The sequence below is a fragment of the Quercus suber genome, unplaced genomic scaffold (assembly GCF_002906115.3).
Source record: "Quercus suber isolate HL8 unplaced genomic scaffold, Cork oak 2.0 scaffold_207, whole genome shotgun sequence".
NCBI lineage: Eukaryota > Viridiplantae > Streptophyta > Magnoliopsida > Fagales > Fagaceae > Quercus > Quercus suber.
The window spans coordinates 621602-641173 of NW_027069665.1; the positions used below are offsets into that span (position 1 = coordinate 621602).

Here is a 19572-nt window from a genome sequence, read left to right on the forward strand (position 1 = left end):
GGAAGATGGTATTAAAGATAACGAAGAGGATGAAGATGAATTCAGAACATGGTTATATATCGGAATAGGATACAAATCTCCTATAGGTTTTTGGGGGTGTTTGTGGTTCTTTGGTATTTAAGCGTCTCTTGGAGACATGCCTATTTCTTGTTATTGGACAAAATGAAGGATTGGCTCTATATAACAATGATAGTGAACATGGCAAGATTGCATAGAAAGTTTCAGAGGCAGGGATGGCCACTTTCTGTTTAGCAAGTTAAGGTGTAAGACATATATTACTCTTTTATATATCGTTTTTTCCTAAGTAAAAGTTTTGTATGGAGCTTGAGTACTATAAAAAAGTACTCTATTTCAGCAATTTCGAGTACCACATTATTTTTTTAATTCCACAAATTTCAGGTTCGCAATGCGACGCTGACAACTCACTTGAAACTTGAGTTCACTAAACTCGAGTACTATTTAGAACTCGATTTTGTGAAACTTGAGTACTAAAAAAGTGGTAGATTGCTAAATATTTCAAGAACAATACTAATTTGCCACAAATTTTGTCAAAACGTAGTATTTGGCTATTTTCACTGGTGTATAACAATAATTCTAATGCCATGACAAATTTTACAATATTATTCACAACTACTAAGATAATATGTAGTGATTGGTGTACAATAGAAATGATGTCAATGGTGACCCTATATGAAAGTGACATTGAACTAATCACAATTTATCACTTTAATAAATTGTGAAATTATTGTCTATATAGGATACTTCGATGTAGAATGCCACCAAACTGGCAAACTCTGCACTTGGCGATATGCCAAATATTCCAGCGCGAGTATTGAACAGTGAGTGCCATATTCTTCAGGATCTAGAATACTTATTTCAAGAGATTTTGAACAACTAATGAATTCAGAGACAGAGAGAGAGAGAGAGGCAGAAGAAGAAAGGAAAAGTTAGAAAAACTAATGAAAAAGTTCCTGCTTTTGCCGATAAGCAATTGCTAGCTCACCATGGATATGAGACAAGTTTCTTAAAGAGTATTTAGTTACAATCCTAAACTTCAAAATGCTAAAGGGGCTTCATTTTTTTCAAATTCGCAACCCAACTTTACAGGATATAGGCTGAGATCAAGCTAATACATTCATGTTGTAATCATACCAAACGTGCATCTCAACTAACAAGGAAACAATTCTCTCTAGATATGGTTTCCAGCAAAACAGAGCCAAAACTTGATATGGCACTTTTGCGGCAGAGTATATATATATATATATATTTCAAAATAAGTTAATTATAGATTTACATGAAGCCAAAACCTAATGGTAAATGGGGAGGATGCATATAAACAGTGGCAGCAACAAGAAGCAGTCTGATTAAGAAATCCCAAAGCAGCTGCCCCAGCAATCCAACATATCAGTCCCAACATTGGGGAACTCTATATCCTCAGCCCCGAGATGATGTCAGAAAGAGGCTGAACTTGTTCTTCGAAGCTGATACTTTGTTTCACGTGGTGGTTCACAAGACAACATTTGATCAAATTCCTGCAGAGAAAAGAAAACCATATTAGATGAAAGTAAACAATAAAAAATCTAAGAATGACAAAATCTTTAAATAAAAGAATATGTATAGAAACATCTACCAAGGACAAAAAGAACATATACATAACAACATGTCTAGGGGCTGCTTCTTTTTTTATCACAGCAATCAATAACTCTTCCATCTCAGGAATTCAGTAACAGAATAGAATGAAAGCATTAAATGTTAAATTAAGTGCACCTGGTAAATAAATATCAGATGGCTAACTAAAGAAATTAGCATAGTGAAAAATATAGTCAATAAACTAGAGGGGCATGCGTAAAAAATAAACAAGTACAGCCATCATAGAAATTGAATACTGAGACATGTTAAGGTCTCCATTATGGAAAATGAGTTCCACCATTTCTAAGAATTGAATTACTTTTAAGTCTTTGAAGTAAATGTTGGAAGGTCGAACGGTTGGGGCATGTTACCATGTGAAACTGGAAATCTCAAACCAATTAAAGTCGTGGTTTTGCAAACTAGAATGGCATGACTGGCTACTTGGTTTCTGAACAATTTGAATTGGGATAAATGCTACTAGCCAACTACATACCATACATGCTAGCTGCTATAATTAGGGTGGAATGTAACTTATCAAAAAAAATAGGGTGGAATGTAAATCATCACAATTTTTCTGAAGACAAAAAAGCAAAGCATCTAACATACTACAAACTGTTACTATCATTTAATAGCATCCAAAACTGTAAACAATAAACATACTATAAGTATGTCCATCACATTCCAAAGTAGGCTAAGGAGAGTAGTATCATATCTATGCTGTCATAATTGACTAGTCAAATGACCCAACAACCAGTTCACTGCTCCAGTTCTGACGTCAGGCTCCAAATATGTTCAACCAATTTGCTGGACAAGCATATACACTAAGCAGGTGAAGTCATAAGAAAGATGACACATTAGCTTGAAAATCCAGTATTAATCATAAGAGATAATAAGATGCCACTAAATCATGTATATTTACAAGTATATTTGTATTTAGAAACCGACATTTTTTAATGTAGTATTTAGAAACCGACATGCCACTAAATCATGTCATAATGTATCTGTATCCATGAATTTATGCATATAAACACATGCACAAACACAAACACAAACACAACAAATTAGAAGTAAATAAGATGCACAAACTCCTAGTTGTAGCTGCATTTTAATGTAAATCTTCACATTCATATGCACAAATACCAACATGAAGTAACAAAATCAACTCCACTTACCAAGTATTTTTAAAATAAATTTACTTTCTCTTAATGCATGTTGAAGGCAACAATGATCCAGCCAATCACAACTGATTAGTTATGAGACCATGTAAACAAATGAGAGACAACACAAACATTCATTCATTGGAAATGATAGTAGCAGTTGATCAAATGAGAATTTAATTTTGTTACTAGAATTCCTTAAAAGTGAATGAACTGAGTTTTAAATTCATATGTAAAGTAAAACCATGTGCAATGAAAAACGGGGGTCAACCCACAGTTTAAAAGGAGCAGCAGTATGACTACACTACAATATAGAAATTATTCACTCTTCAAGGGGAGGATGGTATGTGCTAATTGATGGGAAAGAACTCCCACAACTCTCAGGCCATCCTCACAAGGACCACAACTCAATCTTCATCAACAAAGTTCTACTTTCCTTGTTGAAGTCATCCCCACAGCAAGTATATCATTGTCCAAAGAAAAGGCAACCAATAAAGTTTGTGCTAGACTTCATGTAGCACTTCATTCCAGTTTAGTACCTTTCCATTTTATGATTTGATTTGTGTTGAGGGTGAAACCAGTTGCTTCATGCCTCAATATTGAGTATACAGTCCCTAGTTTGCTTCATTTTGGGTTTTTTTTTTTTTTTACTCTAGAACTAGGGATGCCCAGCAGTATAAAGATGTCATGATTCAAACATGTAAGCTGGAAGTCCACCAATATGTCAGGACGAAGCCCTTATCAAGTTGACAACAATCAAATCACCAGAAGACCTCTATGAAAACTACACCAAAACCTCCCACTAGGTTTTGGAAGCTCAACTTAGAAATACTTCAATCTTATTTGATAAAAACAAAAACAAAAGAAGTCTGCATTTGATGTATTTTAATCTTGTTGCCACATTGATCATATTTCAACTTGGAATGGTTGATCACCAGAATATAAAAGCAAATGACAAATGTATTCTCTTTGTGGGAACCCTAAATATTAGAAAGGACAACTCCCAACAATACAACCAAACACCAACCCCCCACCCCCTCCTTTTCCTCAAGACAGGTTTTTTTTTTTTTTTTTTTTAAATAACTTGAGGTCTGGTATGGATCTCTCATTATCTTTAAAACACCTACTATTTCTCTCCCTCCAAAGACACCACATTAAGCAATGGGGAATAGTTAACCAAATATGTCCATTTCGATGACGACCAAACCAAATAACTTGAGGTCTTGCCTTCACTTTCCAACACAGTTTGAATGCCGTTGGGCAATTTCTGGCAATGACTGAACTAAGGGGTGGTGGCCAGAGTAGGACTGTCACTATCCTGGAGGGACAGAGGAGGAGCGGATAGCAGGACTTCAGGTTAGGGTAATGAAAGCAGATTGAACCTGAGCAAAACGCAAATGTATTCCCAGCATAAAGTTTCATCCACCTGTGCCTAATATCACTACAGTGATGGTGTTGATTCAGAATAACATGACTGGAGTTAATGTTCATATGCAGCAGCAGTAATGGTGGGAGGGGCAGAGTGGCATGATACCACGGTGGCAAATTCAAATGAATATGAGAAAGGTAAAAATCCAAAGGAAGAATTTGCATCAGAAATCAAGGCCAATCCCAAAACGACAATCAAGTTCTTGAAAGCAGAGGAGAAATTCTTGGGTAAAACTCTATATGGGTACTATATACAGGATGTGGAGACTTAAAACTAAACAAGAAGCAATTTAACCTGAAGAGACTTCTCTCATTTTATTCCCCCCAAAAAAAAAAAAAGAAACAGGAGATTTAAAACTAAGTCAATAGTAATTAAAGTAGCCTAAAAGGATGCCAATCAGGCCCCACATTGAAACTAGACCAAAGTTCTATAATTTTTGGTATTCCACCTTTTTTTTACTCAATCTCTTTGTTGTCTGCATCAGTTGTCATGTACTTCCCATGTCTGTGACAAAACATTAAACTATTGTCAATGTCCACAAAATGAGATGTTAGAACAACACCTGGAGAAGAAACTGTCATAAATTCCAGTCCTTCTTCTAAAATGTGAAAGATATCTGTCAATCTTGCTTTCACTTCATTTTAGATCCTATAAAGAAATTAAACAATGTAGGGATGACCGGTTTTTATCATATTCGTGCCACAATGAACCATTTTTGCCAATAACTAACAGCTTTCTAAGTGCACACAATGCATTATTGACAGAAAAATTATCATCAATAAAGATACCCAAACCCGATTAGTACAGAAACCCATTTCCAAAATTAATAAAAAAAAAACTTTCTGGAAGTCCTGAAACCTTTCAAATACTTATAAAAACAACTGAATATACTACTGCAGTATCTTCCGCTGCTTTTGTTATTATTGTTCCCACCTGTCACTATGCCAACTCAGTAGATGGAATTAGAACTACTTCAGTGCAGGAGGGTTTCCCATCGCGTGGATCACCAATGTTATCTTCTGTGAAGCTAATGTTCACACATCTCTTACAACTCTTTCAGAGATAATAGGAAAACCTTTTGTCCGGCCCTTGCCTGTCTTAGAAAAGCCCTGTCGAAGGCCTCTTTCCCCCCTGTCACTATGCCACCTCAGCTGCTGGGATTAGAACTACTTCCATGCAGGAGGATTTCCCATAGGTCACCAACGTTAATCTTTCATGAAGCTAATGTACACACATCCCTTACAACTAGTTCAGAGATAATAGGAAAACCTCTTTCATGGCCATTTCCTGTCCTAAAAGAATTATTATAAAAAATAAATAAATAAATAAAACCTTGTCCAAGGCTCTTTCCTATGAAGCCTTGGCAATTATAACTTCGAATTGGCAGGGCAACCCTCCAGTGAACTGACCATACTCAAACCAACACTGAAAAAATAGAGTATACTAGGGGAAGTGGAAATTGCGAGATGGAAAGAAACCAAGGAAAAGGAACAAAAACGATGCTGTAAAAGCAACATTTTCCTAGAAGGAACAAAATCAAGTTATATTTATTACAATCTCAATACAAGAAACTAATTTAGCTGTACATAAACCAGAAGGTTCGAATATGTTCAATGCTGTTTCTCATTATAATCACACTACATCATCATGAAATTCAAACTCTTCTTTGGTAGCACATTTTCAAATTCTGTAGGAATCATATTTTACATGTCCCTTTCCCATCTACAGTTTATTGATAATTAAGATCCAAACTAATGCCATATAAATAATAGATGACAGCCGTCCATATTTGCCACAGAATTGTCCTTTCTTTTTCGTTACTATTAGTCAAAATCCAACTATTAGTATAAGTAAAATCAACCATTATATATGTGTGTGAAAAAATTCCTTCTTTTAGTTGTTCCATACATGAAATTTCTTGTCACAATAAACTATCAAATTAATTGGAATTCAAATGACTTTATTTTATTGATAAGTTACACATGTACTCAGTGAATCCTGAACCCACTATGTCATTATCCACTCTATTCTTGTGAAGGGAAAAGGATCCATTTAAGTTAGAAATCATATAAATAGTTTTGTGCGCCAACAAGTTAGTATCTTTATAAGATGAAGAAGGTCACCAACAAGTCACACCAATTATGGCTTGTTTACAAAATGCAATGCTAAAGCCTAATCAACTTCAGAAAGCCTTGAATTGATATACTCACTTTTCTAATAACAACAGAAATTAAAACTAACTGCCAACAGAAATAAAATAAGAGCATCTACAATAAAAACACACAACTAATAAAACGTGAGATGCTGATGAAAGGTTTCTTACTTTCTCTTTCTTGAGCTTAATATTCTCCTCTTCTAGACGTGAAACCTTACTCACCAGTTCGTTATGGTAAGCCTGCACAATTTCACATGAATCAGCTATGGTCACACATAGTTGAAGAAGGACAGGATAAGCCAGCATGACAAATATCTCTAGATAGAAGCCTACTTGTTTTCTAGCACGTGAGCGTGCAGCCGATTCCCTATTCTTGATCTTTCTCCTTTGCCTCCTATCCAAAGTCCTCTCAAATGCATCAGAGGCATCCCTTTTCTGTCCTTGCATTGGTGTATCCGATAACGTGCCAAATGAAGGGGATGATGACAACACCATTTTCTGAGGGGTCACAACCTCAACAATCCCCATCCCTGAAGGAGGGGGAGGAGCTATAGATGGTTCGGCAAAAAGCCCTGCTTGTACCAGGAAGTCCTCTAAAGTGGTTTCCCCAAGTGTCACACTTGAATTTGTATCATCCAGACCCTGAACCTTTATGTCTCCACCACCACACCTCTTCCTCTGACCTTGTTGAATCTCTCTCCAAACTTGATCAACCGTCTTCCCACTCAATGCCCTCGCCAATGTTAAACTGGCCTGACGTTGGAGAGACGATGAGGAGGAAGAGGTGCTCTCATTGGATTGAATTTGATTCGCTTCGCCATCAATGGTGGCCATTTCAGTGGTCCACACATTCTGTAGAAGCTCATCAAGGTTCATACTACCCACTGGTTTCCCAGTGTCACCCAAATGGTTCTTAATTTCATCAAGGGTGAGACTATACCATGAACTTTGCCTTGTCAATGGAGATGGCTGTAAATGATGAGGTTGCTGTACTTGTTGCCCATTTCCTTGAGTACCCATTGTTTGAATCCCCATTAAGTAAACAATCAGCCTATCATTTCCCAACAACAACAACAAAAAACAAAATACCCATATCATCAAAATCACTATTTTGAAAGATGAACACATAATTTTACTCAAATTCCGCAAATCCAAGCATACCAAACACCTTAAAGCTCGAATCGGATATAGAAGAAAGGTAATAAGAAATTGAAACCATTGTAAAAACAAAAAACAAAAGGTGGTGGAATTGTGATATAGAGCCAAAATTTGAGAGAGATTATTATTATTTTTTTTAAAACAAACAAAAGAGATATCTACCTGGAGGATTGGAAAAGGAAGATAATGTTGGAATAAGCCGCCGATCTCAAACGTTTAAGCCGTGTCTTGTCATTAAAGATTACATCAGCAAAATCCCACGTACGGTGTCTTCGTCTACGTAGTACTATATATCATAATCATATGTACATATTTGCACAACACACCGCAAATTACATAACTGAGAGAAAGCGAATTCAGAGTCGAAAACGCGACAGAGCCCCCAAATTGTTTTGTTTGGGGTTTTTTTTTTTCCTAAACGCGGTGTACTTGTAATTCTAGTATTTCTGTTACGGTTAGGTACAATGTACACTCTTTTTTTTTTTTTTTTTAAATAATTATTAATATTTATTTTTTAATAAAAAAAAATTGATCACCCTAAAAAAAAATAAACACCCTTAATAACAATTGAGTCTATTAAAAATAAAATTCATACTCTCCAAAATTTTGGTTTGTTGAACCAAAAAATTACGAGAAATGTTATATTTTCAACATTTTCGTAATAAATTTTAAGTAACAGGTTGTTACTAGTAAACAGAAAAATAATTTTAGTAGTAAGTTCAAGTTAGAACTAGTAAAAATTTACCGCCTAGGCTTTGTTGTGAAAGTGTTGCAAAAATATTGTTGACGTATCACTTATAAAAAATTGCTCAAACAAACAAATTAGCCTAAAAACCGAAGTCAAATGTTTAATTGTGATTTTTTAAACTGTGTTTTCAAATGGCATATTTTAAAATTGCTATTTTTTAATAAAAAAAAATGCATAGTTTTCAAATATTTAGTCTATTAGTGTCTGCTTTAATCTTTGATTGAATTTGTTGGATTTATTTGATACATTTTTTCAAAAAGATAATGCAAATTTTTTTATTTGTTTTGGCAATATGTTAATGTAGGGTCTGTTTTTGTTGCCCAAGCCCAAAAGATATGGGTCAAAGGCCCAATGAACTCAGAACAATGAATTTGTAAAGAGTGGATCGAAGGTTTAAGTGCTGGCCGGCGTTCACGAAGCATGAACTCTTTTCTTTCTTTGAAAAATACTTAAAACAATCTACGACTGAGGGATGCTCCTCGGACCACGGCCGAGGAGGCTTTCCCTTCCCCTCTCTCAAAAAACTCCTCTCCTTTACATTTTGCTCACCTTTCTTATTTATTCCTCTCTTCCTCCCCTTGTTGGTCATCTATTGGCTTTCCACCTGACCGTCTATCTCATCAAAGGTCATATCCGTGCTCAAGTGGTTCACCTGATCGATGTTGCTCTGTCAAGGGATTACATCCTCATTAATGCGGCCAGAAGGGTTAGGTGAGTGTATTCAATGCCGAGGTGACAGTTCGCCCAGGGCTTGCCCCTTCTTCGTACTGAGGTCTCGGACGACCGAGGATAGGGTCATCCTCGGACCCATTATGCGTCCTCAGCGTGGGCCATTTGGGCCTGGGTTGAAGTAGGCCGAGGCTACCCGATTTTCTGGCCCCACAATAGCCCCTCAAAATCTTGCTGCACGCATCCTCGGGCGGGGAGAAGGATTTTGACATCCTCGGCCTTATCCCCCCCATCTGTTACGGTTAGGTACAATGTACACTCTTTTTTTTTTTTTTTTAAATAATTATTAATATTTATTTTTTAATAAACATCGTACACACTTTTGAAGTAAACATCAGAGAGTGTGTTACCCAGGGGCGGCGCCAAGGGTTAATCAGGTGCTCGCATGACCACCTGAATTTTTTTTTTTTTTTTAAATATTCTTTAAAAAAATTGATCACCCTAAAAAAAATGAACACCCTTAATAACAATTGAGTCTATTAAAAATAAAATTCATACTCTCCAAAATTTTGGTTTGTTGAACCAAAAAATTACGAGAAATGTTATGTTTTCAACATTTTCATAATAAATTCTAAGTAACAGGTTGTTATTAGTAAACAGAAAAATAATTTTAGTAGTAAGTTCAAATTAGAACTAGTAAAAATTTACCGCCTAAGCTTTGTTGTGAAAGTGTTGCAAAAATATTATTGACGTATCACTTATAAAAAATTGCTCAAACAAACAAATTAGCCTAAAAACCGAAGTCAAATGTTTAATTGTGATTTTTTAAACTGTGTTTTCAAATGGCATATTTTAAAATTGCTATTTTTTAATAAAAAAATGCATAGTTTTCAAATATTTAGTCTATTAGTGTCTGCTTTAATCTTTGATTGAATTTGTTGGATTTATTTGATACATTTTTTCAAAAAGATAATGCAAAATTTTTTTTTTTTTTTGTTTTGGCAATATGTTAGTAATTGAATTGGAGATTAGTAGCTTAATAATTGTTTGGTTGTTGTGGGGGATAAAAGGATCAGGCCCAAATTAACGGGCCGAACACCCACGAGAGAACTGTTTCACATCCGAAGAGAAGGATGAGTAGAATGCAAGGTCCAGATTGGAGCGGAATACTCTGGGCAGAGGATCATTGCTTTCCGAGGAGGATGTCTCCAGTCCGAGGAGGACATCTCCTGTCCGAGAAGGAAGTTTTACCCTGGTATGATAGCGGAGACTAATTGAGCCGGAGAAAGGCCTGGTTGATCGTCCGAGGAGCCCACCTGATCAAGATAAGCTCAAAGCACACTCAAAAACGATAAGGATGAAGAAATATCTGAGGGAAAGGCTGCTGCCACCGTATTCAATGCATTGCAACAGCTTTTCTGGCCGCATTTATGTGGAGAAGACACCTGAACAGTGTTTCATGACCTACCGCCACTCACACAGAGATGAAAAGCAGCTGCCTGACGTGACAGGTACTTGAGCACGTCCACGGATGGGGAGCACGTGGACGGTAGGGATGAGAGTGAGAGTGGCTATATAATAGAGGGTGAGGGTATGAAACGGGGCATGGAATGTGGGCAAAGCTGATGAAGAAATAAGAAAAGAAGTGATAATCTTTTGCGGAAAAACTCCCTTGTCCACTCTAGTTCTTCAACCCACCTCTACAAATTAATTGTCTTTGGGTTTACGTAGAGAAACGAGACCCTACATAAATAAACTTACATGTACACACACACACACACACACACACACACACACACACACATTGTTTACACAAAGCCTTTTCAAAGGCCAAATGCCAAGTGTCTAATTTTTTCACTAAAAATTTAACGTTGGAATTAAAATTAAATGGGCTACTATCCCTTGGATAGGCAGTGTGGGGTGTCTAACACCATTCCCACTCGTAATCAAACTTCTAAGTCCAAGATTTTTTTATTCGAGATTTTAGTTTATCTTAATTAATTTATAACCCTTGAATTGGTTTTAGTTACTTAGGTAACCAAAAAAAGAATTAGACAAATAGGTGACCAATCACACCTAATACAAAATCAATAATTGGTGATGACTCATAAAATAAAATAAGAAAAAGAGACCTCACACACACACACACACACACACACAAAATTCACCCTAGAAATACATACGCACAAAGAGCCACGTCGCCAAGGACCTAATGTGCTATAAATGAAAAAAAAAAAAAAAAAAAAAACCCTTAAACAAGGCTTTCCTTTTTTGGGGCGTCCACAAGCTGGTGGTAGGGTCTAGGAAGCACATTAATTATCATGGAGTATCTAGTGCGCCCTTGGCGGCCTTTGAAATTCCAAAGCCAAGTGCCTTCCACGCATGGTCGTACTAATAACCGCTTCAGGTTTCCAAGGTGAAAAACCTCTGGTCGATGGAACAATGTATTAAAGGGAAGTCAGCAAAATAGATTTATAACACCTCGGGAAAAGGATTGGCTCTAAGGGCTGGGCATGAGGGTCCCAGTCCTAAACCTGTTGGCTATTGGTGGGCTACTCGAGCTACTCCAACGGCAAGAGTAGGTTGTCGTGTGTTGGTCAGGGGATGGACTAGGAATGACCACCTCAGTGGTCTTCCTTAAGCATCAAACAATCGACTTAGAATTGGAAAGTACAAAGGGAATCCTACTGTTTAATTAAAACAAAGCATTGTAATGGTCCCTACGGATGCTTTGGCAATGTAATTTTTACCCAGTGCTCTAAATGTTAGAGTGAAGAAATTCAACTAAGCGCGGGTAAACGGCCTGAGTAACTATGATTCTATTAACGTAGTTAAATGCCTCGTCATCTAATTAGTGACACACATGAATGGATTAATGAGATTCCCACTATCCCTATCTAATATCTAGGGAAACTTTAGCTAAGGGAATGGGCTTGGCAAAATCAGAGGGGAAAGAAGACCCTATTGAGAACCTTGTGAAATGATTTGAGAGGTGTAGGATAAGTGGGAGCCAAAAAGCGAAAGTGAAAGACCACTACTTTTAATGTTAATTTACTTATTTCATGAATTGGAAGTGGGGCTTTGTCCTATTTTGGGACCCAAGGCTTGCCTTGGTGGGTCAATCTGAGTGGAGGACATTTTCAGGTGTGGAGTATGGCTGGGGCAGTACATTTGCTAAAAGATAATGCAATTGTTCTAAGATGAGCTCAACAAGAACATAAATCCTGTGTGGAACAAAAGGGTGTGGCTGCAATTTGTAGAAACTTCATTTTGTACTCATTAATAATCTTTGGTCCCTGAACCCAATGATGAGCTTAAAATATGTTAACTAAGTATATGTTTGGATAGCTGAAAACTTATTGCATTTGCGTTTCACCTTTTTTTTTTTTTTTTTTTTGGAAGCACATTCCAGCATTTTTGAGAGATTTCAGTGGGTCCCGTGCACTATTCACGAGACCCATAAACACCTTTTTTTCAACAAAACTTTCATTGAAAATGGGTCACACAACACTATTCACACATTTTAAAATTATTTTGCTATAGTGTTTTCAATTTTTAGCAAAATAAACGATATCCAAATGGACCATAAGTGTATTTAAAGAGTTCACAATAGTGTGAAAATAATCACAACTCAAAAGTGCTCAAATTATTTTAAAAAATGATGCTAAAAGATAACATTTGTTCACTATTTTAACCATAACGTTTGATCCATAAAAACATTTTTGAGTTAGATTTGTTTTATTGGAAATTAGACATCTCGGGCTTCAATTTGAACGTAAATTTTGCATGTTTTAGTTTATATGGAGTGAGTTATGACCATTTGAAGTTGGGCCAACAATGCATTCGAAATTAGGGTTTTTAGGAAGCATGCATACACATGCATGAAAGCTGCGTACGTAGCCACAATTCCAAACCTTCAGAACATGATTTTTGGGCCTCCAAAGCATCATTCTTTGATGGGGGCCAACTCCTAACTATTGGGAACGTCCAAAAACCTTTAAAAAGCCCTGAAAACCCTAGTTTTAACGTATAAATACTCATATTATGTCTCCAATCCAAACTCTAGCTAGAGAGAGTTTATTTTTTGCCTCCATCTTTTCTTAAACCCTAATTTTCTGATAGTTCATTTTCAAAATTTAAATGGAAAAAGTTTGATAGTTGGATATATGTAATGCCTCAAGCATCCTAGATCAAGTCTTCAAATTATTCTATAAAGGTTTAAAATTTTTGTAGTATAAGTAACAGTTAATTAGCCCTTCCTTAGAAACTTACAAATTTCATTAATTAGCCCTTCCTTGGAAATGGACTCAGGCATGCTATATCCATATCAGAAGCTCGAGAGACTAAAGAAGCAAAACTCATACACAGCACCTTTGTACATTTTTTACAAATTCAAAAACCTCTCTTTAGTTAGTTCTAAGGTAGAAACTAGTTTTCCAATTTGTTTTCAAAACCCTTTTCAATTAAACTTTATTCTTGAGTTGTGATTCCTAAAAACTATTGTGTTCTTTAATTCTCTTGTTCTCTCTAAACTCATAATCTTAAACAATTATGAGTATTCTTTCCTTGAATTCTTTCTTTTTTTTAATATGATTCACGTGTTTTCTTAACATAGTTTTTATAATTGTTTTATTTGTGTCTTTATTTTATTCTTGTGTTATATTAACATGTTAATTATGTGATGCTAGTTTGAATATTAATGTTTTTTTTTTTGTTTAATGATTTTGATTCTTGTTTGATGTGTTAACATGATTATAGGTTAGTTATATTTGGTTCTTAGTTTAATATTTAGGGTTTTTAACATACTTGTTAATATCTTTGTTTGTTTAAATATATAAAAATGTAATTTTTTTGAATTTGTGCTAAATGATGCATATGTATCATTGAGTATGCGTGCGCATGGTTTTGACCATGCGTACACACCCCTAAACCCAGATTTGACAAAAATCTTGTTTTTATTGTTTTAATCATTTTTCCATGGGTTCTTTGATTTTGTTTGACAATATTTAGGTTAATTATTCATGTTTATTTGCTTTCCGTATTTTACTTCGTCAATCTTGCCATGTTTGGTTTATTTGTAATATTTTTGAGTTTATTTGTTTGATTAGTTTTCCATATTAATAGTATCTATTTAATCATGGTTTTAATGTGTTTTCTTTTCAGTTATTGTGTGATATTTAATATGTTGTGTGTGTTATTTTATTTAAGTGCATGATGTATGTTTAGGTTAAGGATTGTGGCTCTTTTAATAACTTCTTTATTTAAACATGGCCTAGCAACACATAATGAAGACTAGCCCACAAGCCAGACGGTTTTGGATGCCTAACACCTTCCCAAGCCATACCCAAACTTCGTACCCATAATTTGGTATGTGGAGAAAAGGCCAATTTGGTTCCTGGTCCTAAACCATATGGCAACTCCATTTTCACCCTCCGCCCCATCCACTCTAGGTCGAGGCGTATTTGCCACGAGGAAACCACTTGTTGTGAGCGCTTGCTCCCACATAAGCGCCTACAACGCGGCCATACCATATGTTGTTTGATTTTTTGGGAGTACGCCTCGGCCAAGTGGATCGTGGTGAAGGGTAATAATGGAGTTACCACCTAGCTTAGGTTTAGGAATCATAAATATGAGCACCCTTTGTGGAGGGGCTAGTGTAGTCAAAGGCGTTTCGGGTGCTCGCCTAGGCGCTCGGGCGAGGCGAGGCGCCATAAAAGCACCTTAAAGGCATTGAGGTGAGGCACCTTTAGCGAAGGGCTCACCTCTGGAGCCTAGGCACTCACCCATATATTTTTATTAGGCAAAAGGCGAGAGCCTTAGTAAATTTTGGCTTTTAAAGCCACTAATGGCATGTTTTTATAAATTTTAGCAGTTGCAAGGTTGGTTTTAAACCTATATCCTTTAGTGGGGATGAGCTGTCACCCGCTAGTTAAAATAAATTAATATAAAAAAAAAAGCATAAAACAAAAGATCCAAAAGAATCTTCGGGAACCACTCTTTAACAACACTATTTAGCAACTTTCAAAGCAAAGCATTGCTCTTTCTACTTCTTAGGTAATATTTTTATTTATTTATTTATTCCTGAGTTCTCTTTCATTGTCTCTAGCAACTCTCTGCTTTTTTTTTTCCCCCTTTACCCTTCTCTCTCGGCATCTGAGTGTCTCCAACAACTCTCTCCTCTCTATCTTTTCTCTACTTCTTTTTTTCCTTTACCCTTCTTCTCGAACTCACTATCTCACAACAACACTCCCCTATCTTTCTAATATGAAGTTATGAACAATATTTTGGTTCAATATTCAGACTTAGTTGATTTTTGGATGGATACTAATTTTTAATGGTGATTTATGAGTATGATGCACAATGCATGTATTAATTGTTTATCACAAACATAGGCTCTATTGGGATTCAAACCCAAAAACTGGTTTTATAGACTAGCTCCTATCCCTTAGGAACAAATTTAGATTTATTTATATAGTATTCTTATACATCAAATACATTAGAATGGAACCCTATATGTAAAAAAACTATATTTAGAATTTGGCGCCTCGCTTCATTCGGGCTAGCGCCTTTTTGGCCCCTTATCGCCTTGAGTGATACAAGGCTTTGGAGCCTTAAGGGCGCCTTTCACCTTTGACTACCCTGGGAGGGCCTGATCTTACTAGAGCGCGTGTCTAGAGTTTAGGTATGTGGATGGGAATGTGTTAAGCACCCAACCCTACCCGACTCGTGGGTCAGCTTCCATTCATTGTGTTCCACATCCTAATTCCATCAAAGGTTCCTCTAATAGGTTATCTACACACACACACACACACACACACACACACAAAACAAACATGCATCTAGCATACACCCTAACATATAAGCATGGTATATCACATACATCACATGGCATTTCATACATGTCCTAACATGCATCTAAACATAACATTTTATCTCATCCACGCGCATATCCTAATTAGCATTCATCTAGGCATGCTATATCCTACCATTCATCTAAGCATTTCATGCTTTATCTCATGACATAACACATTACATAACCAAGGGCAGCAACCACATCATCATCATAAAATAGTAACAACACATCATCACAAAGAAAACAACATCATATCATCATCAAGAAGCATATTCACCATGTTCATCACCAAACTCATCATATTTATAAAACATATCATGTACATCATCGAATTCATATGTGTGTTAATGTGATCATGCATAACTTACTTTCACTTACCTTATTGCATTACAACCTTATGCATCATGCATATTCATGTTCAAATGTATGTTTGTGTTTGTTCATCAAAGCACATAAGCCCTAAGTATCAATCTAATAGGTTAAGCATACAAACATTTTATACTACTAACCTCTAGCTTGAACATGTGAAAATTGACTCAAATAGAACCTAAACATACATTTAAACTAATCAAGACCGAGAAAAAGTCAAAGAACAAAAATTTTGGGGTTCTGGATTGAAAATGTGTGCGCATGAATAAGCATGCGTATTCATGTTCGTGGAGATGCGTATGCATGCATGTGCATCCCTACCTAAATACGCAATAAATAACACTCAAAGAAACTACATCTTATCTAACTTATCATGCTTCTAAACTATTTAAGTTATAAACCTAAACTACAAATCAGGTTATAAAAGTAGAAAAATAAAATAGAAACTAAAGAAATTTAAAGAAAAAGGGAAGAAAATACCCCACACAAAGGACTCTTAGAGCTTGATTTTGACTGTTCCCCTCTATCAATCTATAGAACCAAAACACCTAGGGAGTTAGCAAGTTTAACTAGAGGTCTTAGATAAAAATAGATCCCAGTTAAGAAACTTCTAGTTTAGGTCATCCTCTAATTCTTTCTTTGGTCCCAAGGAAGAGGGATTAGCAATGACAAGGTTCTTTCCCTTTACGGCAGGAAAAGCCAACATTTGAGGTGGGGTGCCATGGAAATGGATATGAGTAGAGGAGAAAAAAAAAAGGAAAAATATAGATTTATTGGAGAAGAAAATGACAGAGAAAGAGAATGGAAAGAGGGGATGAGTTGAAATGAACAAAGTATGGGTTAGTAGGAGAAATAACAATGATAATGGGAAGAGAGGATGAGTTGAAATAAACAAATATATGGGTTAGTGGGAGAAATAATAGGAAACGGTGAAGCGTATTATAAAATAGGCGACCCATTAAATGAATTAGGGGCTATATGTCTAGATAGCAATTAAAGGAAGAAACTTGGAAAGACAGGTTTGTTTGCAACAGATTAGAAGGAAAGAGAAATAATAAAGATATAGGGACTGTTCAAAAAACCTTGCGAAGGAAAGAAAAGAAGGATTCACACGTGTGGCTACAAGACACCCCACATGCTTAGGGGACTAAATGTTGATACCCATTTTTTAAGGTTTGCCCATAATCCAAAAGCCCATTGGAAAATAAGGCTCAAGAGGCCCTTAGGAGGAAGAGTGCAAATGAGAAATGTGTTAAGGAATAAAAGCCCAAAGGCCCAATTAAAGAATGGAAGAGTAAAGCCCAAGTATAGATTCTAAAAGGGTCTAGTAAAGCAAATTCTGTGGTAAAGCATTAGAACAAAATAGGAAAAATGAATAAAGCTAAAGGTGGCCCTTTGCAATAAATAAGAAAGTAAAGAACAATGGGCCTAAAACCCAACAAAAGGCAGCAGGCCCATAAAGCCCATAACATCCATATAAAAGAGAAAGAGAATCCAAAGCCTCCTTTGGTGGAAAAAGATGAAAGGGAACAAAGAGTAACACCAAGTGATATAGGCAGTAATTGTATAAAGAAGAAAAAAAAACCAAACCCGAAGAGGAGACAAATGTAGCAAAGTTGGGGTCTTTGCCGTCTTGTAGCCCAGCCAATGCAAGGGAAATCAAGGCCCACTGTTGACAAAATGCTGGGGGTGTGGCTTCATGAGGAGGGGAAAGATTTCATATTCCACCGAGACCACTTTTGGGAATATGCTTTGCTAGGAAAGCATCTTTGCCAAAAATGGGAAGGAAGAGGTGAGAGTCATCCAATGCATGCTAGAGGAGGACAAAAAGAATTAATGAGAGCCTTTACAGTTTCAAGAAGAGAGAGTACTGATGACTCCATGACAAACTAGCTCTTACCCAAAATAGGAGGGGTTGCTCTATGGTGGGGGAATGGGCTGAGGCTCTTTAGTGGGAGCGTATAAGGCTGAATGTGGGCAGGGGGGGTAGTGGGATGGCATCCTATTGAACATGGCCAAAAGGTAATAGGAGAACGCCCGACTGACATGGGTAGCAAACATCACACAATAGGGATGAATGTTTGCAGTAAATAGAGAACTAGAAAAGAATAAGGGTAAAAGGGGAAATTACATAGGTATGACTTTGGGGTATAAATAGGAACGATAAACATAAATAGAGGGACACAATAACCTAGGCTAAGAGAAAAAAAGGAGTTAGTGATAGAAGAGAGAAAAGGCTAAAGTGGCATTCGAGAGAAAAAGAGGAGTGGGGTATTCACCACAGGAGTGTATAGCATGCATCACTAGGAATCATTTTCCTTCCTCAGAAAACCCAAATGCATACTCTCTACAATCTCCTAAGGATAACTACTTTAACTCACATTCCAAATTAACCAGTCAACTTTGTAGCCTTATTTGGTTATAAGGTTGTGTAAGTTGGATTGAGCTCTTTTTAGTAAACATCCTATTGAGAACACCTTTTCTGCTCATGATTATGTCTGTTAAAGCAGTATTTATTCTTTGTTTTCATGTGTATTAGTTTGAGCTTGAGCTAATCACTATTCTACCACCCCCCCCCCCCACACACACACACAAATATATATATATATATAACACCCCCCCCCCCCCCCCACACACACACACACAAATATATATATATATATATATATTCCCTTGGAGTGTTATTTGCTTTGTGAATAGACTGGTTCTTGGCATATCCTGTAAAGAGAGCCAGACCCAGCTCTCCTTCCTTATCAATAGCAGCTAGCCCAAAAGGACAAAAAAGGCACCAACAATCACTAGCAAAGATAGGACTTGGAGCTTACTTAGGTGAAAATTTCACAATTTTCCTTTCATCTTGTTTTGCATTTCAGCTCAGCTTGCTGACTTGCATTTTTGTTTATGTTCAATGTGGTCCTCTATTTGCATGTGCTAGTTCCATCTTATGGTAAGTTGTTGCTATCAATTTATGACATTAACTACATCTAGGGGTGGCAATTTGTATTCACGTGTCGAGTTTGTGTCATGTCAACTCATGAGTACTCAACAATATGGGTCAACACTAACCTGATTTATTAAACAAGTTAAGATTTCTCAACCCTAACACGACTTGTTTATATGAGTTAGTATTAACCAAATTGATCTAAACTATGAAAAACCAAACAAATATTTTTTTTTTTAATTATAAAATTCTAAACTAACGTGTAATTGCATCGCAAATAATCATTCAAAACTAAAATATATCTTCATTTCACAAATAATCAGTCATAATATGTCAAAGAAAATAAACCACAACAACTAATAAGTTTATAAACCTAGGATTTGAAGAGTATATTGGTAAAATGTCATTTAATTAAACGAGTTAGACGAGTCAAACAAGTTCCATGGTTTGGACATGAACCCGAT

General features: G+C 36.2%; 1 protein-coding gene across 3 annotated transcripts; it reads right to left on the reverse strand.

Annotated features, from left to right (window-relative positions):
- Positions 1–947: 947 nt before the first annotated feature.
- On the reverse strand, positions 948–7957 carry LOC112026097 (ABSCISIC ACID-INSENSITIVE 5-like protein 3). Of its 3 annotated transcripts, none has more exons than XM_024058783.2 (4): positions 7691–7954; positions 6704–7421; positions 6539–6610; positions 948–1532 (listed from the first exon to the last, which is right to left on the reverse strand). In XM_024058783.2, exons 2-4 carry the CDS (start codon positions 7403–7405, stop codon positions 1452–1454), a joined length of 855 nt encoding a protein of 284 aa, XP_023914551.1. In that variant the 5' UTR covers positions 7406–7421; positions 7691–7954; the 3' UTR covers positions 948–1451. The 3 variants fall into 3 exon arrangements, with proteins under 3 accessions (XP_023914551.1, XP_065635476.1, XP_065635477.1); XM_065779404.1 differs by lacking the exon at positions 948–1532 and adding an exon at positions 1554–2450 and having other exon boundaries at positions 7691–7957; XM_065779405.1 differs by lacking the exon at positions 948–1532 and adding an exon at positions 4681–4719 and having other exon boundaries at positions 7691–7956.
- Positions 7958–19572: the final 11615 nt, after the last annotated feature.